Source organism: Callorhinchus milii, unplaced genomic scaffold, assembly GCF_018977255.1.
Source record: "Callorhinchus milii isolate IMCB2004 unplaced genomic scaffold, IMCB_Cmil_1.0 Scaffold4, whole genome shotgun sequence".
NCBI lineage: Eukaryota > Metazoa > Chordata > Chondrichthyes > Chimaeriformes > Callorhinchidae > Callorhinchus > Callorhinchus milii.
Window position 1 is genome coordinate 69,767,476 of NW_024704745.1, and position 23,129 is coordinate 69,790,604.

The 23,129-nt window shown below is 43.5% G+C and overlaps 1 protein-coding gene across 1 annotated transcript; it reads left to right on the forward strand.

Moving 5' to 3' along the window:
- Nucleotides 1-1,244: 1,244 nt before the first annotated feature.
- Nucleotides 1,245-21,658, forward strand: pomp (proteasome maturation protein). The gene is given in 6 exon segments (NM_001292609.1): nt 1,245-1,302; nt 4,879-4,976; nt 12,696-12,756; nt 13,932-14,033; nt 19,499-19,592; nt 20,695-21,658. Coding segments are annotated over 6 exon segments (426 nt in total). The 5' UTR covers nt 1,245-1,299; the 3' UTR covers nt 20,763-21,658.
- Nucleotides 21,659-23,129: the final 1,471 nt, after the last annotated feature.

Consider the following 23,129-nt stretch of genomic DNA (forward strand, 5'->3'; position numbering starts at 1 on the left):
TACTGGGAGTCGAAACCTGAGTTACATGAAGCTACAGAAAGTGGGAATATTCCAATTGGGGAAGGCTCAAGTGAGTCGAATTGAAATATTTCAAGATACTAAAGGATATAAATAAACTGAAGCCTAACAATGTCTCAAAACTCAACAACAAAATAGCGTAAAAGAGGAAAGTGATCAATACAATTTAAATTTTATAGAGCCTTTTTCACATTGGGCGGTTGTCTCAAAATGCTAATGCTGGCTGGGCACCTGAGCAGGGGATTGGAACCGAGGGAGTGGGAAAGGGAAACAACCAAAAGCAGGGACAAAGCGGAATTAAGAGACATACCTTGAGAGAAGGAGGGAGCATGTTGGAGAGACTCTGGGATGGAGTTCGAAAGAGCAGGGGCAGAATGGCTGAAAGCCCCCCCGCTGATGGTGGGGTGGGTTAGACGGAGAATATGAAGCCTGCTTCAGCCCATTGCACTTTATACACACCAAGAAAAATCTACCCACTCGGTTAAAGGAAATATTCTGAACTCCAAAAGTAATCAAATGAAAACTCCCAAGTTCAAGACCAGAAAAGGCCAAATTATTCTCATCTGCCCCAACGTTGAAAGGGTCTTCTACTCTCTTATATCCTTCCATCAACTTGTTTCCCAAACACCTATCTCAGTGGGTGGGCAACCTGTGGCCCACGGAACCACCACGAAGTGGCCCCCGAACATTAGCGTGAGTCTAGACAAGTCCTGACAACAACAACAACAACAAGATTCCATTTATAGAGCGCCTTTCACGTCGGGAGGACGTCCCAAGGCGCTGCTTAGTCAATCGGTCGTGCGTTTTCAGTTTTTTTTCTTGATTCACGGCATAGATCAAGAAGTGTTGGTGGGGGCGGAGGGCGCGAGGGACGAGCGGGCGCCGGCGCCAGTGGAGCGGAGGCGCGGGGCGGTGGAGTGGGGAGGTCGGAGCGGTGGGGGGAGGGGGGGAGGCGCCGGGGAGTGGCGGGATTTGAACACGAGGATCCGGAGGTCGATGAATTCCCGTTGAAGTTTGGGTGTAACTTGACGAGAGCCGAGACTGGTGCCCAGACAGTGGCTGGAGAGGGGGGGGGGAGAGGGGGGGGAGAGGAGGGGAGAGGAGGAGGGGCACTGCTTCCCTCAATGTGGGACAACTTCCCACCTTCCCCAACGCAGGAGCCGCTCCTCCCCACCCACAGCCGCCACGTGACCCCGGACCGGAACCGGAAGCTGTCAGAGGAAGTGAGTGAGTGAGTGAGTCCCGGAGCGGTCGGTCAGGAGAAGATTAAGCGGCAGAAAAATGGTGGGTTCGCGCACGGTCTCCCCCCCACTCCTCACCTCACCCCCACCCCCACCTCACCAAGCAGCGGGGGGGGGGGAGGCCACCCCGGGGGAGGCCGCGACCCGCTTCCCTTGTGGCGGGGGCTGCAGCGGGAGCGGGTCGGCAGCTTTTTGACTCGTCACCGAGGCTGCGGCCTAGTTGGCCGAGTGAGGCGGGCAGTGGGTGGCGGTGACCGGGGGCCTGGGGCGGGCGCGCTGGGGGTGTGTGAGGGGGTGTGTGAGTGGGGGGTGTGTGAGGGGGGGGACAGGGAAGGCGGTGCTCTCGACGAGTTGTTGGTAGAACCTCCGAGATTCTCACAGCAAAAAAAAAACAACTTAGTTTAGTTGTGATTCCTGAAGCGAAAGCGAAATCCACCTCCCGGTGTTTCGTTAACGAGCTCCTTGTGCTAAATGTCTCCCGCCCCCTCGCACACACATACACACACAGCCCCCCCCCACACACACACATACACACACAGCCCCCCCCCCACACACACATACACACACAGCCCCCCCCCCCCGCACACACATACACACACAGCCCCCCCCGCACACACATACACACACAGCCCCCCCCCACACACACATACACACACAGCCCCCCCCTCGCACACACATACACACACAACCCCCCCACACACACATACAGCCCCCCCTCCCACACACACACACACAGCCCAGCCCCTTCCCACACACACAGCCCCCTCCCACACATACAACAACAAGATTCCATTTATAGAGCGCCTTTCACGTCGGGAGGACGTCCCAAGGCGCTGGACAGTTGTGTCGGGACCCGAGCAGGGTGGGGAGGGGGGGGAAACGGTCAGGGTGAGGGGAGGGAAGGGAGGGAGCGAGGAGGGGGTAGAGAGTCGAGGGGGGAGCTGAAGGCACGGTCAAAGAGAAAGGTCTTGAGACCGGCCTTGAAGGAGGAAAGGGAGGAGGCGGCGAAGGCACCGGGGGATAGCGTTCCAGAGCCTCAGGGCTGAGAGGCTGAAGGCCCGACCACCGATGGTAGGGCGGTTGGGGCGGGGGATGTGGAGCAGACCGGAGCCAGAGGAACGGAGGGTACGGGCAGGTAGGTAGGGGGATAGTAGGTCGGAGAGGTAGGAGGGAGCAAGGCCGTGAATGGCCTTGTAGGTGAGGATGAGGATCTTGAATTCGAGACACATACACAGCCCCCCCTCCCACACACACGCACACAGCTCCCACACACACACACAGCCCCCCCCCCCCACACACACACACAGCCCCCCCTCCCACACACACATACACAGCCCCCTCCCCCACACACATATACACAGCCCAGCCCCCTCCCACACATACACAGCCCCCTCACACACACACACACACATACACAGCCCCCCCCCACTCTCTGCGAGGGGAAGATGCTGGTTTAATCTGATCGCCTCAGTCACGGAGGGTGTTTCGTGTTCCCTGTGCTTGGCGGGTGTTTAGATGATACAATTCTTCACCCTGTGGTTCATCCCAGTATGGGATGGCATCGTGACTCAAATCCTTTTCTCCCACTTCCCGCTCACACCTGATTAACAGCAGCAAATCAGTCTGTGCTGATTATTATTTTTGCTGCTATACGTTTCCTGTTCATTTCCCATCAAAAACTTTGAAACAGATGTTTAGCAACGTTCTAATTTCTGTAAATCTTGACTCATTGTAATGCGTCTCAGAATTAAACGCTCTTACCAGATGTGTGGATTCAATCTAGGTTGGCCTAAATTGGCTAAATCTAGGTCATCTCCATCTTTTCCAGGCTCCACTCGCTCCCAGGATCCGAAAGAATGGATTTCAAGATCCTATCCTCACCTAAAAATCCCTTCACTCCCTAGCCCTCTGACCTGCACATATCACTCTCCACTGCTACCCCCTTCACTCAGTGGGCACAGGTCTGCTGCATGTCCCCTGGTTACCCATTGGTGATCTCTTAAGATTTATCTCTTTGTGTCTTTGGTTCTCCTCTCCCTCAGTCAGTGTCTAACTCCGCCATTCTGCAGCAATCCCGAGTTGCTATCCTATGTGAAGGACATTTTTTAAATTTAAGTTGATATTGGGGGCAATAAATATTAGTCAGTTTATCTAATGTTAACTTCAAAGTAAAGTACGGTTAGTAAACGTAATGGGATGGTTAGGAGATGTTTTTCATACACCGAGTTGTTAGGAAATGGAATATCCTGCGATATCTTGGATTTCAAAAGGCAATTAGGTAAGTATCGTAAAGGAAATGCCTACATGGGTATGAGTAAAGGGCAACAAAATGGGACTGAAGAGATTGATGTTAAAGGAGCCAACGTGATAGGCCGAATGACCTCCTTCTGTGCTGTATGTTTCTATAGTTGACTTCTGGGTCATCGTTTCTTGCTTACTGTTGTGAGTGGGAAGCACTACTGTTGTCACCTGCTGCAAACTGCGGAATACGCATGAAGCTCTACTGATGTCTCATTAATAGGAAGGTAGTAATCTGACGAGCCAGAGTTCAGCCATTTTCACACCTCATTTATAACACAGCCACTGAGACATTGGACCAGTATTATACAGTAAAACTCAGAAGTCTTTATAAGTTGTATGATCGCCTAAGTCCCATTCCATTTCCTACCAAAAACACTTAGATTTATTTGCACTAGTTGTATTTTATAAAGTATAATACTTATACTTCATAAAATACGACTAGTGGAGTCCTGTAGCTCAGTGGTTAAAGCACTCGCTTTGCAACCGAGAGACCTGAGTTCAATTCCAGGCACAGGGCGAAACCTTGGGCAAGTTTCCTTACTCCACACAGAGCCTAATAATAATCCTTCCAAAACCAAAAACAATAATAAATTGGTCATTTTCAATCTATGACTGTTTGTGGGACACTGCTGTGCGCAATTGGCTGCCGCTTTCGCCCACAAATATACAGTCAATTCACTTTACAGTGTGTTCTGTGAAGCGCTTTGGGACGTCCTCCCGACGTGAAAAGCGCTGTATCAAATGCAAGGATTATTATTATAATACTTATACTTCATAAAATATGACTAGTGCAAAGAAATCTATGAAGTATAAAGTATGCATACGCAGTGTAGATTATTGATTAAATCGTATTTTATACAATATGGGCAAACTTGTATTTAGTGCAAGTCATATTAAATGTTATGATCCTGACTGATATGACTCTCTCACTCCCTCTCCCAGACTCTCTCACGTTATTACTCTTCTCCCCACCGTCTTTCATTTAGCCACTTGGCTCACTATCTGGCAGCGGCAGGAGCTGATGGTTGGGAGGACGTGGTTGGCGAAACCCGCTAGCCTTCTTCCAGTGTGGCTTCCTGACAGACTGCAGCACATTGAGCTAAGGGATTGGAAACATTGGCCATTGGTGCCATTCGGTCAGGAGGTCCCTCCCGAGCTGAGGGGCAGGAATGCGGGTCTCCTGGCCAACCTTGGCCTCACTATCCCCTTGCTGGGGAGGGAGTGGGCGGTTTGAATGAAATCATTCCCCGGATGTGGCCTGCGGGCCCCTGGTTGGACCATTCTGATTTAGATTTAATTGTAATGTTTTTTGTTGCAGAATACCAGAGGACTTAGGTCAGAGATGAAGGAGAGCATCCCTGGGGAACTCAATCCTTATGCAGAATCCTTTGGTGTACATGACACACTTCGTAGAGGGTAAGCATACTTTATGGTCTGCATTTGAGTAAGGATTGTCTTAAATATTTTGAATCGAAAAACAACCATTTAGGGTTGTAATGGCACAAATGAGCATATTTTGAGTGGAATACCGTGCTAGGAAAAGAATCACACTTGTGAAATTCTTTCAAGTCCCTCTTTTTTTGTGCAGCTCAGTATCACTGATATCAATATCAATAGTTTTGAATCTTAATTTGCAGTAATTCTAATGTATATGCAGAGAGAAGAGATCTACAAGACGACTTCACAAATCGCAGGTTCCTGAAATTGTGTTATGAAATTCTTATCGGGAGATCAAGTATCTGACCCACCCTGCAAACCATTCAGACTATTGTATTCTCTAATATTTTTTGGAACTCACTGTTCTCTATGTAGATTTATGCTTTTAAGTCAAGTGATACCCAGCAAGACGTTCTTGACCAGGAATTTGTCACTGGAACTCCAGAGTGGAAGATTGTGTAATCGAGCACACGGGGAATTTTTTTTATATTTCACGGTGCGTTTTGTGGCCAATATTACCATTGGTGTTTGTTGGCACTGAGTTAACAACATGGATCAGAAAGTTGTGGGTTCAAAGCCTTGAGTCAGGTCTAGGCTGAAACTCCCAACTAGATAAATGACTGATTTGTTACAGGTCCCATCTTTCAGATGAGCGTTTAAACTGAGGTCTCATCTGTGTACGGATGAATGTTAAATCGTTGTCCTGGCCAACAAATCCTCCAGTTAAATTGGTCATTCACCTTCTGACTGGGGGGAGAAAAAGCAGGGTCTCCTTTGAGCTGGGTTCAAGGTGATATGCTCAGTAAAAGAATGTTGGAATTGAGTCAGTCCTGTGTGGCGGTCTCAGTAGCCTAACCAGGCAGGTCTGCAGTACTCCGGGTCACTGCTGATAGCAGACCATGCAGCCTGGCTTAATGTTAGGATGCAGACGGGCAGACTGGTCATTGTGGGGAGGACATGGATTCTTCCCACTTAGTGCCTGTTAACTCTGTAAGCAAAACACTAATGACTAAGGTGGTCCCAGCTGGATAAGTAGCAGAAAGCTTGCCAGACAGTGCTTTCAATGGCCATTATGTGGTTTCAGATAATTACACAACAGCTTACCCCAAACACATGTTTCAGAGCGTTGAAAAGTCTTGCCAATCTTGTGTAATAATTTCTGGATTTAGGTAAGCAGGATATGACCCTTTGCGGAGTGAATGAACATTCCATTCCAAACACTGATATTACCATGTGTAGCTGGCACACATAGAACTTTGTACCATTTGGATACTCTTTAGTACGTTTTTTTGGGGTTCCCACAGTGTCAGAAACCCAGTTGACCAAAAACTAGATTGTGGATCATTGCGGCAACAGTAAAGTGCCTTGAAAAATTTCAACATAAAATACTATATCAAATGCAAAGCTTTGTTATCATTAATCATCTGTTTGCTTTTACGCTAATAGAATTGCAAAAAAACAATGATAGTTCTTCGGAACTATATGCTGCTCCAGAGGCCACATTTGTTGGACAGATAGCAATGGAAGAATGTTATGAATGGAAATATATGTATTCAAATTAAACATTTTAGAAATTAAGATGTGCTGCAGCAAAATCTTCAAATTTGATAGAGATGAAGCTTTCCCCTAATTCAAAAGGCAAGTTGCAGTCCATTTTGATTGGAATTGAATATTCACTAGAAGTATGTTCAGTGCTTTGGGACGTCCTTCCAACATGAAAGGCGCTCTACAAATGTAATTTTGTTGTTGTTGCTATTGTTATGATTTATTATAATAATAATTACCTTTGAGATAGTGCCTTATTACGTCTTCGAGATGTCTCAAAGCACATCACAGAATATAACGTAAAGTAATTGACTGTATATTTTGTGGGCAAAACCCGGCAGCCAACTGTGCACAACTGTGTCCCACAAACAATCGCGGATTAAGTGACCAATTTATTATATTGAAAGAATTATTACCCCGGAAAAGTGATCTGCCAATTGACTAACAATCGGGTTCCTACTTATTGTTTGGTAAACAGAGGCGTGTGGAGTAAGCAAATTTGCCCAACATTTCCCCTGCCGGGAATCAAACCCAGTCTATCACTACAGGACTAAAACTGTCTTTGATTCAGGCATAATATGGAACAGGCTACTTGACCTCAAATGGGGAATGACACATTGCACGCAAGCACTGATTTTCTCCTTGTCCAGTGTTGACACACATGCATATTAGAGGTTGGATGCTGGATAGCAGTCAGAAACAGGATGCTAGGTGATTTTTTTCCCTCATCTCCCTTTTCTCACTGCTAAGCGGGCTATGGCCTGCTCCCGCTCCCCCACCCGGCCTATCCCACCATCGGTGGTTGGGCTTTCCGCCTCTCTGCCCTCACCCTTTGGAACTTCATCTCACAGTCCCTTCACCTCGCTCCCTTCCTTTCCTCCTTCAAGGCCCATCTCAAGACCCTCCTCTTCGACTGAGTCTTCAGTCACCCTCCTATCTCCTGATCCCAATGCCCAGCTCAGGTTGAAATTCCTAACAGTCCAGCGCTTGGGGCGTCCTCCTGATGTGAAAGGCACCATAAAAATGTAATTTGTTTTTGTTGCTGCACGGGCTAGGGATCAAATTTCTAACATCCTCTGGCTCTAGCTCAACTATTCACTCAAATAAATTCACTGAGCAATGGGACAATCTAAGAAACTGCTCTTTTGTAAGGAGTTAAGATACATCTTTCTTCTCTCCAGAAATGTTTCAATTCTATATTGTAAGTCTTAATTGCATTATTTTCAATAGGATTTATTTCAATATATGGCTGGTAAAAATTGGGAAAATATCGCAGTGAATCATGAGTTGTGTTAATTTTTTGTCACTCTTCTTACGTTTCTCAAAAATTCCAAAAATGACATTCCAATATGGAACCAATTTAAGTAGAAATAAAAGCTTGACTGAAAATAACTTGCAGACTATTATTGCTCCACAATCTGGAGGACGGAATTTTTTTTGTCAGCTAAGTGTCTGCAACACAGAAACACATTGTTATGCTTAAGAGCATCTGAACCAGAGAGATCCAAATATACATGAAAATTGCCCTTTGTCTGGAATGGAAGGACTCTTCCCTGAGGAATGCACTTTGCTTACCTAATTCAGAAAAGTATTGGGCACAGATTGGCAAGAACCATGACTTGGGGACCTCAAGTATGGGTTGGGGGTAATCCTGGAGTTTAAATAGTGCAAGTTGCCAGTGTAAACATTATCTGGCAAGTATTTTTGTGAACCATTTTGAAACATCCTCCAGATATGAAAGGCACTATAATCAAATCATCTCTAGAATAGCTATGAGTAGCATGAGTAGCCTATCTCCTTTTACAATCTTGAATTCTTGTCCTTCAAGAGGTTTTCGTGATTGATCCTTTCATTATTTTAAGCACTTCTGTCATGTTTCACTGCTCTGAAAGGAAAACATCTAATCAATCTAAGTTCTCCTCATAATACAATACAAAATTACATTTGTTAGCGCCTTTCACATCGGAATAACCTCCCAAGGCACTGGACATTCTGGGATTTGAATCCCGAGCAGGCGGAGTGGATAATTTCCAGTATCATTCTCATGAATCTACATTGGATAGTCTCCATAGCTCTTATAACCTTTTCAGAATACAACACCCAAAAATTGCATACTTCCTTACTTTTGTACTCACTGGCTCTGTATATAAACCTAGAATTTTGTTTGCCCTTTAAATGGTCTTCTCTATCTGCAATCCCAATTTTAACACTATATTTTAAACCCAGATCCCTCTGTCCCTCCACTCCATTGAGAATTCCAGCACACTGGGTATAGTTGTGCTTCCCAGTCTTTCTCTCTCAAATTTCTTTCCATTATGGTCAACTGTATGTTAAACGACTCGCTCCGTGCTTTCGGTAAAATCATGCATTTTGCCTCATAACCCTTATTGAGAATTTTGACCGTAAATGTGTGACTCAGAATACAACTATCTCAGTTGATTTGAGGAGGAGGAGGTTTATAAATGTTTGTGCACTTTTATCCCAGCCATGTCTTTATAGTTTGAACTAAATGTACTTAACCACATGTAATTCTTATTGCTGCGCTGTCTTGTTCATCTTGTAAACTATTTAATTTATCAGTGTAGAGTTATGTTGTTGCTTGAGCCTTAGACATTTCCAATAATTTCTACCCACTTGTATTTTACATAACAGATAAGGATGCACCAACTCATCTCCCATTTTTGGTTTACCACTTCCTACATTTTCAAGTACTACTTTGGCAAATGCAACTTTCCCACACTCGTCCAAAGGAGACTAGATTCCTTTTAAAGAATAAGTATGCCCCTGTAGAGTACGAGGACAAAATACCATCGGTACAAGGGAACTTGAAAATAAGTCAAAGAGAAGTACTAAATGGATTTAATATAAATAAAAAAAGATAATGGAGAAAATAATGGGACTAAAGATAGACAAATCTCCAGAAACTGATAGATTCCACGCCGGGGTATTAAAAGATGCAGGGGAGGAAATTGCAGGTGTGTTAGTTATAATTTTCAAAGCTCTATATTTGGTAATTGTGCCCTCGGATTGGAGAATTGCAAATGTCACTCCATTATTTAAGAAGGGAGGGAGAAACCAGGTAACTGTAGAGACCTGTCATGTTAACTTCATTTGTGGGGAAGTTACTGGAATCTCATCAGGGCAAAGTGACTGAGCACTTGGACATATATGAGCTAATCAAAGAGAGTCAGCAAGGATTTGTGAAAGGTGGGTCATGTCTGATGAATCTAATTGAACTTTTTGAGGAGGTCACTAATATGGTGGATAAGAGAGTGTCTATTGATGTCGTCTACATGGACTTCCAGAAGGCATTTGATAAGGTTCCGCACAAGAGGTTGTTAGCAAAAATAAAAGCACGTAGAATCAGAGGTAACCTTGCAACTTGGCTTGGTGATTTATTGGGAGACGGGAAATAGAGAGTAGGGATAGGGGGGAATATTCTCTGATTGGCAGGACGTGATAAGCGGTGTTCCCCAGTGGTCTGTACTGGGGCCTCAGCTTTTCACCATATATTTAAATGACTTGGATGAAGAAATAGAGAGTTTTATATCCAAATTGGCGGATGGCACAAAGTTTGCAGGGGCAGTAAGTTGTGTAGATGGGAGCAGGAAAATACAAAGGGTTTCAGACAGATTAAATGAATGGGCAAAACTGTGGCAGATGGAGTTCAATGTCGGAAAGTGTGAGGTCGTCCACAATGGATCCAAAGATAGCAAAACAGAATATTTTCTAAATAGGGAGAAACTTAAGAATTATGGAGGAGCAAAGGGATTTGGATGTCCACATACACAAAATACCCAAAACAAGCTCACAGGTGCAATAAGTTAGCAAAAAGGCGAATGGGATGTTGACTTTTAACTCAAGTGGACTGGAATATAAAGGAGAGGAAATGATGCTTCAACTATATAGAGCCTTGGTCTGGAGTACTGCATTCAGGTTTGGGCACTGCACCTCTTCATTTAAAGAGAAATGGGAAAATTGAAATGTTGAAGGGCTACAGAGAGGGAGTTCAGGGGTTCGGGGCATAGAATCAAAAGTTTGGTCATCAGTGATGGTGGGTGGTTGTCTTTACACTTCCATAAGCAGTCTTTGTTTTTTGCATAGTTTGATCACTGGAACAGTGTCTTAAATGCTAGAGATATATTGTGTGTATGTTGTAAATGTGACAATGGGATTGTAGCGGTTAGGTTTTAATAACATAAGAATTAGGAGCAGGAGTAGGCCATCGGCCCCTCGAGCCTGCCCCGCCATTCGATAAGATCATGGCTGATCTTCAGACCTAACTCTAATTACCTGCCCTATCCCCATATCCCCTAATTCCTCTATTTTTTAAAAATATATCAGTCTCAGCCTTGAAGATGTACAAGGACTGAGCATCTACAGCCTTCTGGGGTAGTGAATTCCATAAATTCATTACCCTCTGAGTGAAGAAATGTTTCCTCAGCTCTGTTCTTAATTTTAAGACTGTGACCCCTGGTTATAGATGTAGGAAATATCTCGCACTCTGCAGTAATTGAAAAATTACGTTTACAGCTTCAGTGGAAAAGAATTTGTTTTTATGGACTAGAGAAAATAAATAGCTGTATCGATGCCTTCAATTTAGGGTTACTTTTACTATTCACCCGCAAATTGGTGATTCACAGCTAGTTAACTGTATAAAGTTTATTAAATGTATGCAGATAAGATTTACTGGGAATTGTGTGCATTTCAAAAAGTTGCAAATTGTGCTGTTCCTACTGTTATAGCCACCTCTTCAGGTATATCATCTATGATTAGTTATTTCCTAAAGTATTGCAAACATTACATCTATTGTAGAATTCATAAACAAAAAAGAACAGCCCTAGAATGTACATTGGTTATGTGCAGGGGACAACAACCACAAAATTACATTTATAGAGCGCCTTTCATATCGGGAGGACGTCCCAAAGCGCTGAACAGTCAGGTGTCGGGGCCTGAGCATGGGGGAGGGGTCATCTAGGGATGAGGAAAGGCAAAGAAGTGGGAGGGAGACTGAAGGCACGATCGAAGAGGAGGGTCTTGAGACCTGCCTTGAAGGAGGCAAGGAAGGAAGCGAGGCGACGGGACCGTGGGATGGAGTTCCAGAGTATGGGGACAGAGAGGCTGAAAGCCCGGCCACCTTGAAGGACACAAGGGAGGAAGCGAGGCGACCTAGAGACACGGATATTAATAGATGTAAAGCAAAGGAGAGCTGAGGGAGATGCCTTCTGAGACCTCCCCCATCCTCGTGCTATTTTATTTTTTGCCTAATTTTGTAATTGATTTCTAGTTTTAAGAATTTAATCTTTAAATTCTGCAATTGTCCTGTTTCCCAATGTTCACTTTGGTGGCAGAAGCGCTTTTTTGGGTAGAAAGTGCCTCCATACCAGCACTCTGCTACACTATCCTGCGTGAAGGCTGTAGATAAATTTAAGTTTAAATTTAATCCACCGAGGAAGCGTAACAACAACAACAACAACTTGGACTTATATAGCGCCCTCCACTCTGGACGGCGTCTCAGATTGCCTTACAGTAACGGATCCTGGGACCGAGCCGGAGGGGGAAGATGACCAAAGGCACGGTCAAAAAAGAAAGGTCTTCAGCAGAGACCTGAAAATGGGAAGGGAGGGAGCGAGGCAAAGGCAGTGAGGAAGGCAGTTCCAGAGCCCCGGGGCATAGTGGCTGAAGGCCGAGGGTGGAGCGGAGGACTCGGGGTCCGAGGAGGAGGCCAGACCCGGAGTACCATAACAACAACAATTTGCATTTATATAGTGCCCTCCGTGCAGGTGTCTCAGAGTGCTCAACAGTGGCTGTGGGAGTGGCCGTAAGGAAGGTTTTCAGGAGGCACTTGAAAAAGGGGAGAGAGGGGGTAAGGCAATGTAACTGAGGGAGTGTTCCAGAGTTTCGGGGCGTAGTGGCTGAAACGCGATCTCCGATAGCGGGGTGGAGGGTGCGAGGGATGAGCAGGAGGCCAGTGCCAGTCAAGCGGAGGTGATGGATTGGGAAGTGAGGAGGTCGGAGAGATCGGGAGGTGCTAGAGAGTGAAAGGATTTGAATATAAGTGTGAGGATCTTGAAGTCGAGTAAAGGGATATGCAATGTGCTTTGGGTTCAAACCAAGTAAGTGTCTAATAAGTTCCATGTTTCTTGCACTTAGATTCACAAATGTCAAGTCAGAACTTTTGCCAAGTCATCCTCTGGAGATTTCAGAAAAAAATGTAAGTATTAAAAGTATGAATTTAAACCTACCTTGCAAAATGTAAACATAGCCCATATGCAGCAATGTATTTTTTTAACATCAAAACTCTTAATTTGAAGAATGACACTCCTTAAATATAGAAATACTTTGACAGGATTTAATTGTTCAAAACCAGTAAATAGATCATTACTAAAATGAAACGTAACTCAATTATCTCATGTAAAAAATGTTTTGAATGGGGCAATAGGAGACTACATTTTGACAAACTGTATTTAAAAGGTAATTAAGATTACAGCAAAGTTATAACTCAGGTGTTTCGCATGCATGAAATTAATCACCGTGTTATAATGCGTTTGTGGAATAAACTGGTCGCCAGCCCTCTCTGGTTCATTGGGTCACACTGACAACATTTTCAGACTGATCGGCTTCCTGTGCATGCCATCAACATGTAGGAAGCCGACTGGTCAACCATGAATGCTCTCCCATGCGTTTCTAGAACTCTTGCAGCATCAGTTGTGACTGAACAGCTGGTTTCTGCGCACAGACACAGGAAGCCAGCTAATTTATGCCAGAGGTCTTGCACTTTCGGGAACTGTGGATCTATACAATACTTGCTCTCCACTAAAACATTTTATAACCAGATCAACCTGCACTTGTGAAAACCATGATATTATAAATGTAGATACTCGCAAGATCGTGCCAAAGAAATGTTATAAAATTAACAATTTCATGTTATTGATATAACATGAAATTATGGGAAATTCATCTTTCAAAATGAACTTAGGGTATTTAGCTTTTAACAAAATGTTGATGGAGAGGAATAGGTGTTCGTGACATTATCACACCATATAAGTAAAGAAAATCTACAATTGATTTTGACCCTACCTTCTATTGTGTGTAAATATATAGGAATTTTATTAATAGCAGAGTCCCCAGGTGGTCTGTGTGTGTGTGTATATATATATATATATGTGTGTGTATATGTACAGGGTGTATATAACCTTTAAAAGACTTGATAGTGCAAAATCTGGGTTTGGAGAAGGTAAAACTAATTGATGCAAAGAAAAAGAATTACGATAAATGCTATACGAATCAAACTAAAATGACTTTGATTTTTAACCAATTGGATACTGCAGATCCAATGCACATCTCTTATAGAGACTAATGGGATGTTATGCATTTCCCAATTATCAGTTTCAGCTCACTCAAGATAAAATGAATTTTACTACTCTGCGAAATATTCAAGGACTGCATGCACCACTAAAATTGCAAATGGAATACAAAGCAGTACAGCAGGTAAGTTTATTATATATAATATATAGATATACTTTGGAGTAGTTTTATTTCTGTAATTGTTTATTCAGTGAGGTTTTTGTTTAGGATGTGTGGATGTGAGTGAACAGATAAATGCAGTTGAGGAAAAAAGCTCTGGTTTCTAATTGCTTCACTACATCCCTACAATAAATAATTGAATCAACATTTTAATAATATGGATAATAATTAGTGTTCGCACCATATTGGTTTTGTTCACCTTGTTTTTTGTGGCTTCATTCGTTTATTATGCCTTAGCTGAATCTGCATAATAATAATATTCGTTGCATTTGGTATAGCACCTTTCATGTTGCGAGGATGTCCCAAATAGCTTCACAGGATTTTACTGTGAAGGAGACTGTATTTACAAGCGAATGCGCTAGCCAAATTTGCACACAGCAACGTCCTACAAACAGCCATGAAGTGAATGAATGTTTATTTCCTGGGATTATCAGAAAAGACACTGGGAGAAACTTCCTTCTCTTTACGAATAGTGCCATGGGATCTCTAACATCCACCTGAACAGGGACCTCAGTTCAACATTTCATCGGCAGGATAACACCTCCAACAATGCAACGCCTTCCCCCACCCAATTGTTTTTTAGTGTGGATTCATCATTTTGATTTTTTGATACTAAATTTTTATAATGACTTATTAAAATGACTTGCTTAACTTAATCACAATGTAGTTTGGTGCAGTTGATAGTTTGGCAGTTTGATGCCATCATACTTCATTTCCTGTGTAGTCCTCAACAGTATATTCTGTGAAGCACTTTAGGAAGTCCTTCCGACATGAAAGGTGCTATACGGAATGCAGTGATTGTTGTTTTTGATTATTATTTTGATTGAATTTATTTGTTATGGAGAAGCTGATTCAGTCCATTATCATAGAATGTTCAATGTTGATTCTTGTTTTAGCAAAGTTATAACATCTCGTATGTTCATATATTTATTTGACAACAGTATTTTCAAGAATTGCCTAGAGAGGAAAGCCTACAATTATCCTGTAATACATAAAATTGTTCCATGTAAAGCTCCATTCCTGAAAATTTGGTTTCCTCTAAGCTAAGAACCTGCAATTATTTTATAATCAACGGTTGATTTTCTATGGGAAACTCAATTCATAAATTGATGGGTTTCCTATTGTGGAGATTCTGAGATTATCTGTAATTGGGAAAGGGTTGGGTGAGTGAATACGAGGCAGTACACTTTTAAATTCATAGAAACAGGAGTAGACCATTCAGCCCCTTGAACCTGTTCTGCCATTCTATAAGATTATAGCTGATCTGTATCTCAAATCCAATCACCTGCCCTTGCTCTGTATCCCTTAATACCCTGACCTACCGAATAGCTATCCCTCAGTCTTTAAGATGTGAATGGATCCAGATTCCATTCAGTATAATTTCAAGTGGGCGATACAAGAGGGGTGTAGATACTGTGAGTTTGTCCATTCACCTTCAAGGGCTAGTTTTGCTTACATCACAGAGATGGACATCTTTCTCCCCCTCCCCCACTGTATATTCTCTTTCTTTGGATGTTCCTCTACAGTCTCGCAACTGAATTGCTAGTGAATATAGAAATTCCACAAATTAGGACTTTTGAGATTTAATGGGTTGTGGGTGGAAAATAAACCTTCCTTAGAGATTGGGCTAGAATTATTGTGGAGTCCTGTAGCTTAGTGGTTAGAGGGCTCGCCTCGCAAATGAGAGGACCTGTGTTTGATTCCCGGGTAGGGCAAAACATTAGGCAAGTTTCCTTACTTCACACGCCTCTGTTTATCTAGCAGTAAGTAGGAACCCAGTTGTTAGTCAATTGGTGGATCGCTTTTTCGGGAGTAATAATCCCTTCAAAAAAACAATAATTTGGTCACTCAATTCACAACTGGATGTGCGACACTGCTGTGCCCAATTGGCTGCCACGTTTCGTCTACAAAATATACATGTACATAGAAAATTCACTTTACAATATATTCTGTGAAGCGCTTTGAGATGTTTCGAAGACGTGATAAGGCGCTATATCAAATGCAACAACAAGAAGTTGTGAGCGGAGCAATGAGGGGCGCAATCACGAGGGGAGCAGCGAGTGGCTTGTAAAGGAAAAACAGAAACGGCGAGAGAACTCAGTGCGGGAGCCTTTTCGGGGCCTGTGGGAGATTGGAGAGTGAAGTCATGTAGATGACGGGAGTTTTGGTTAGTCTAGACGCAGAGGTGTCAACGGTAACATTCCTGAGGAAGAAGGTGTTAAGTATTAAGGAATGTGAGCAAAGGACAAAAGGTGATAAATTACTTGATTACCTATTTACCCTGAAATTTTTAACAGAAAAATAGATTAAGGGGAAAATAAACTAAAAACAAATAAAAGACGAAGGATAAAACCTCGTAAATTTTAAAAATATATATAAATAAACCTAAAGGTTAAATGGAGTTGAAGCTAGAAAGCGATAATGGCAACATAGGTAGTCTCAAGGCTGCAGTATGTAGAAATTTGTGGACAGTAATACTGTTTGCTCTTAGTCTTCGCTTGCACATTTTGGCTACCGCCACTGACCTGAGCTGCTTCCCCATAATGCTCCCACCCCTATCCTCTACCGTCCATTACTCCCGCTCAGTCCTCCTCTCCCACCGCCCTCCCCGACTCCTAACCCTGCTCGACCATCCCACAGCCTCCCTTTGCTCCAGCCTGTGATTCCTCCGTTGGGTCCACCGTGGGAATCGCTGCTGGCTGTCCAACAGCAGCCACTCTGACTGCCCTATCCCCATTCTCACCGCAAAGCCCATTGGTCCACGACCACGGGAGCCAACCTCCTCTTTGATCCACATCCCCACTCTCCCTGTCAGTCGTCCCCCTCACCCCCCCACATTCCACTACAAACTGTTTCCTCTGCATCGGTCTACAAAATGCCCGCTACCTCTCCAACAAAACACTTACCATCCAAGACTTCATTGTCGACGAAAGCATCAACCTTCTTGCCCTCACTGAAACCTGGATTGCTCCAAGCGACACCTTCCCCCAATAGAGGCCACACCACCCGGTTACACCTTCCATCATACCCCTCGACCTAACTGCCGTGGTGGCAGTGTAGCTCTCATCTCGTGGTTCTCGCTCGGCCTATCCCCTTACTCTGAAACCTTCCCCTCCTTTGAGCACTTTATCTTTTATCACCCCTCTAACCTTTCCCTCAAAATTTTCCTTATCAGCCTCCTTCCCCCCCCACCCGTCTCCTATTCATGTAAGTCACCATAGTATATCAACCACTTCCCCTCCCTTAAAGCACAGGTGCGTGCTGCTGAACGCACCTGGCTTAGAACAAACTTAACAGTCCATCGGCAGATCTGGCTGGACCTTATCAAACCTTACCACTCCTCCCTCACCTTCCCCAAATCACCGTTCTACTCCAAGACAATCTTGGAGGCCAAGGACAACCCCAGGCTCCTCTTCTCCATAACCAACTGGCTCCTCCGCCCACCCTCTCACTCTTCGCTGATCCTCACCTCAAATGCCAACCGCAAGGCGATGCTGGACTTCCTCAAATCCAAAGTCGAGGGGATTCGCTCAGCTGCCTTTGCCCTTCCATCTGCTACACCCTCCCCATCTCCCCTTCCCACCCCGGCCCCTACCCATCCCTCCCTCCACACCTTCGAAACTGTCTCCCACTCCTTTCACCACCACTATAACCGCATGAAAACGACCACCTGCGCCCTCGACCCCATCCCTACCCCTCTCCTTACCTCCCAGCTCCACCTCCTTTCCCTCAAAATTCTCACAGACATCATAAACGTCTCCTTGTCCACTGATACTGTTCCCACCCCACTAAAAAACACTGTCATTACTCCTATCCTTAAAAAAGCCTCTCTGGAACTATCTCCAACCTCCCATTCCTGTCCGAGGTCCTGGAACGAGTTGTTCCTTCGCTCCTTCTTCTCCCGCCACTCCCTTCACACATTCTTCCAATCGGGTTTCCGTGTCACCCACAGCACAGAAACACCCCTAGTCAAAGTGACAAATGACATTCTGTCCATCTGCGACCAGGGCTCCCTCTGCTTCCTCGTCCTTGACTTCTCTGCTGCCTTCGACACCGTCAACTACTCTCTCATCTCAACCTTCACAGCTCTGTCCTTGACTGGTTCAGATCATACCTCTCACACCACCTCTACTTCATCGCCACAAACATTTTTTCCTCTAGCCCCCACACCGTCTTGTGCGGCGTTCCTTAGGCCTCTGTCCTTGGTCCCCTCCTCTTCAATATCTATATGCTCCCTCTTGGTGATATCATCCGCAGACATGGGATCAATTTCCACATGTATGCGGATGACACTGAACTCTACCTCCACCCTTGTCTCCAGGACCACTGCTGTCCTGACAGAATGTCTGTCAGACATCAAGTCCTGGATGAGCGATAACTTTCTTCAGTTGAACATCAAAAAGACCGAGGCCCTCCTGATTGGCTCCCGTCAGTGTCTCCACACCTCAGGCGCTGACAGCATCACCTTCCGCGGTTGTCCACTCCACCTTGCTAAGCCAGTCCAGACCCTTGGCGTCTTGTATAACATGGTAAGGGAGGAGGAGTAACAATATTGATAAAATACACTATTACAGCAGTGGAAAGGAAAGATTTCAGTAAGGGCGATCAGTCGTGGAAACACTGGGTAGAATTAAGGAACAGGAAAGGAGGTAAGACTCTGTTGGGAGTAGTCTACAGACCTCCAGAGAGTTGTGATGTAGTGGGGAAGTGTATAAATACGGAGTTCAGGGAAGCATGTTGCAAAAGCAATGTGGTTATAATGGGAAATTTTAATTATTCACATAGACTGGGAGAAGCAGGACGCCTCAGGTAGTAAAAGCAACAAATTTAGAACCAGGCCATTTAAGTGAAATCAGGAAACATTTTTTTACTCAAAGGGTGGTAGAAGTCTGGAATTCTCTCCCCCAAAAGGCTGTGGATGCTGGATCCATCCACAGCTTTCAAGAGTGGGGTTGATAGATTTTTTGTAGGTCAGGGTATCAAGGGATATGGAGAAAAAGCGGGAAATTGGAATTGACAGGATTAGATGAGCCATGATCTAATTGAATGGTGGAACAGGCTAGAAGAGCTGAATGGCCTTCTCCTTTTCCTATGTACCGACGTTCCAAACAACAAATTATATTTGTATAGCGCTTTTCATGTCGGGGGGACGTGCCAAGGCACTGGACAATCAGGGATCTGCACCCGAGCTGGTGGTTGGGATCAGGAGGGGAGGAGGGTAGGGGAAAGAGAGTGACCGAGGGCACAGTCGAAAAGGAGGGTCTTGAAGGAAGCGTGGGAAGGAGCGAAGTGGGACTGTGGGACGGAGTTATTAACTAAAGGAGTTGTTTCTGGCCACTTGGGATTTCAAGACCAAATGATTTTCACATTGTCCTTTTGAATACAGCCGATTTTTATTAAAATATAACTCTGTTAATGTTTCAAAACAGGTCCAACGTTTGCCTTTCCTGATGAGTTCAAATATTGCACTGGAAACTCTGCGAGGAAGTGATGAGTGCATTGGCTTTGAAGATGTGCTGAATGGTGACTTTTTTTTAAATTTGGGAGCTTGGTGTATAAAAACATGTATCCTTAACCTCAAACTTTATAAAAGTTATTTGCAGGGGTTTAATGCCATGGTTTACATACAGGAGGCACAAAAACTAACTGAAGAACTTCATATCAATCGGTGACCAGAACGTTAATTGTTCAGTTGCAGTCTGAAGATGTCAGCTAGTGCAGCTGTTGGACCTACAGTTGGGCAAGAGAATGGGGAAATCAACCACAGCAATATCAGGCAGTGATATCATTATGCTGATTAAATAATAAAATCCTTACATTTCATATAGTCCCTTGCACACCAGAAGGACATACCAGGATATGCTGTAAAGTACAGTGATCGTTTTGTGGGCAAATGCAGCAAACATTTTGTGCACAGCAATGCTCCACAAACAGCCATGAGATAAATGAGCATATTTTGCATTTGGGGGATTGTGGCCAGGACACTGGGAGAGACCAGCGTCATCGGATCTTAATAAAAAATTTCTTCAGTTTTCTCCTCTCTGATGGTACAGACACATGATTACTTCAGACAAGAGGGGCCCTCTGTAATGGAGCCTAGGACCTTGAATGTCAGACTGACACTTCCCCCTACCTCTCTGACCTCTCTTCAAAACAGTACCCGTTGCCTTTGTTCCTCCGGGTCTGGCCTCCTCCTCGTCCACCGAGTCCTCCGCTCCACCCTCGGCGGCCGTGCCTTAGCCACTATGCCCCGAGGCTCTGGAACTGCCTTCCTCACTCCCTTTGTCTCGCTCCCTCCCTTCCCATTTTCAGGTCTCTGTTGAAGACCTTTCTTTTCAACCGGGCCTATGGTCACCTCCGCCCCCCCCTCTCCCCCTGGCTCGGTCCCACGATCCGTTAGCCAGGCTGACACATGTAATGAATTTTCTCAAATTAGTGGTTTTAATTTTGAAAAAAAAACATAGAACCAAGTATAGACTATATGAGTTAGTTTCTCTTACTGGGAAAGTTGATTAAAAACATTGCACCTTTCTGAATAGATAAGGGGTGGACATGGGGGAAGTAGAATAATTAATGAAGATCTGAATATTACACTGCCATTAAAATCTTTTCCTTCTCCTTTCAGATCCATCCCAAAGTGAATTCATGGGAGAACCTCATCTTATGATGGAATACAAACTTGGTTTATTGTAATCATAAAATAAAACTCCTAAGTATGTTTTAAAAAGATTGGTATCCCTTTCTTCTGCTATACAGAAGCTGTTTTGAATATTTCTGGAACATCCAAAACAGTCTTGCAAAATGTTCTTGATAAGACTTGATAAAATGTGATTTAAGATTAAATTAATTAGTGTACATCACATTTTAAAAAGACAAACCAAACTTAATGCTGAATGGAAACCATCTAAAGAGTTAAGACTTTCAGGAATATTATTTTGTACAAAGACTAAAACGCTTAGTTTTCACCTAGTTCAAGAAGAATGCTGCAGTTTAAGCATAAAATGGTAACCTTCTGAAATATTAGTATTACTGCCTTGTGATGAATATATTAAATCAGAGTTGTAAAGTACACCTGTTTCATGATACCCAATAGTTTGAACATTTGAATACTCTTATTGCATAAATGAGTTACAGACTTGTACTCAGTTCAGGTTTTTTAAGTTCTTTTGACGGAATATTATCTCATTAATTTGTGTCTTAACTGATTGATCAGGATTGGATGACTTTTGTCAAGATGCAGTGTAACAAAAGCATATGCATTGTGGTACATTTCTACTCAAAAGTAGTTTGCTTAATTTATGTGGATAAAAGTATTTGACACATCTATTGGATTAAAAATCAGGATTCTGTCAGAAAATGTAATAGTCGTCAGTAAATTCCAGGTAGTTGATTATGCTTTTTCTATTGACAGTTTTGATCTATTACTTAAATACCCAAATTTTCTATATTCTAGAAGTCAAAATTAAGTTTCTGTTTTACTAATTTCATGGCTGATTTCGGTTTTTGTTTCCTGTTTTGCAATCTCTCTGGTTATTTAAACAAAAATGTACTTTTTTTAAATGAACAATAAAGTGGGTACAAAATGCATTTGAAAATATTTTAGCATGCACAAGCTTTTTTCTTGAATTACGGTACATCAGATCCTACTGTATTTTTGGAAGTTGGAGCAGCTTTTTAACAGTGATATCCATTGGCTCAAAACATGCTGAAGAAGAAACGTAGGAGTCACAAATGTAGACAGAGTCACACAGCTAGATGTGGAAGCCCATTTACTCTCGTAATCGGCATACTTGTCAATCAGCGGAGTTCAGCAAACTCAGTGAATTATCACCGCTTGAATCCTTTCCCACTCATTTCTTCAGGTTTTCTCCCCTCTGATGTGTGAGGAGTCTTAAGACCATGAATGTCAGACTGAGTACTTGCAGTGTTCAATATTTAATCTTCCAGGTTAAGTGATCACCATTGAATTGTGTCTGCAGTGGGAAAAACTTGAGCGATGAATATTTGTATAAAATGGATGAATTTGGTGTTCGTCCCAATTTCAAGCCAGTCTGTTGCCCAGAACAGCCTCCTCCTTCCAGCCCTTTTCCAAGATGGGGCGTCTCCCCTTAGTTTACTTTCTGCATTCTTTTCCCCACGTTTTCATATGTTCCCCTACTGGAGTGAAACTGCTTCTGAAGAATAAACTCAGGTTGTGAAATTCTGCCCACAACTCTTGGTCCTGTATCTTGTTTCATTGCAATTTAAACACATGAATTACTCATGTTTATGTACTGTTGACATTCAATAGCATATTTAGTTACCCCCCTCAGTCTCCTATGTTTTACAGGCTTTTAAAACCGACTTCTTGTCCCCTAAGCACTTTATGACTTCTCATTTTTCTCTTCGACTCTTTTCAACTTTGATCGTTCACTTTGCTATGTGAATCTTAGCCCACATGCAACCTTGGTCCAAAAACAATTATAGTTGAACACTCGGTGTTGGGGTTGCTGTAAGTAAATATTACTTCAATAATTACCAGTTGTAATAATAGGAAATAGCAAGCTTGGTCATGTTTTATGTGTTCCCCAGTTTGCACTGTCGATGCAATGAATCACTTGACAATGATTGAAACTACTGTGTGTGGTGTAACCACAAGGTGGAATCATTGCGATTTTTATCAGTGTGCAGCCTTTATTTTCCAGGAAATAAAAGTATTGTATTACAAATAATACTCAAGAGGCACAGTGTATTGCATAAAATCACCATTCTTTGTGTAGGTGTCTAACCTGTTGGTTTACCTTCCCTCTTCCCAGCCTTCGTGGATGTGTTTTATGACAATGTTAAGTACTGCACATTTGGTGTCTAAAATGCTTTAACAAATTCCTTAATTTTGTTTGGTCACCTTGGTCATGTTTCACTGTGCTTGAGAACATCCAAACCAGACAGTGTTCCATATACGTTTGCCACCTACACATGGAAACTCCCTGTGCTTGGAATGGAATGTGCACTCTCTCCCTGGAGGGAACGCACCCTGTGTACCTAATTCCAGGAAGCATTTGGTGCAGGTTGGCAAGAGCA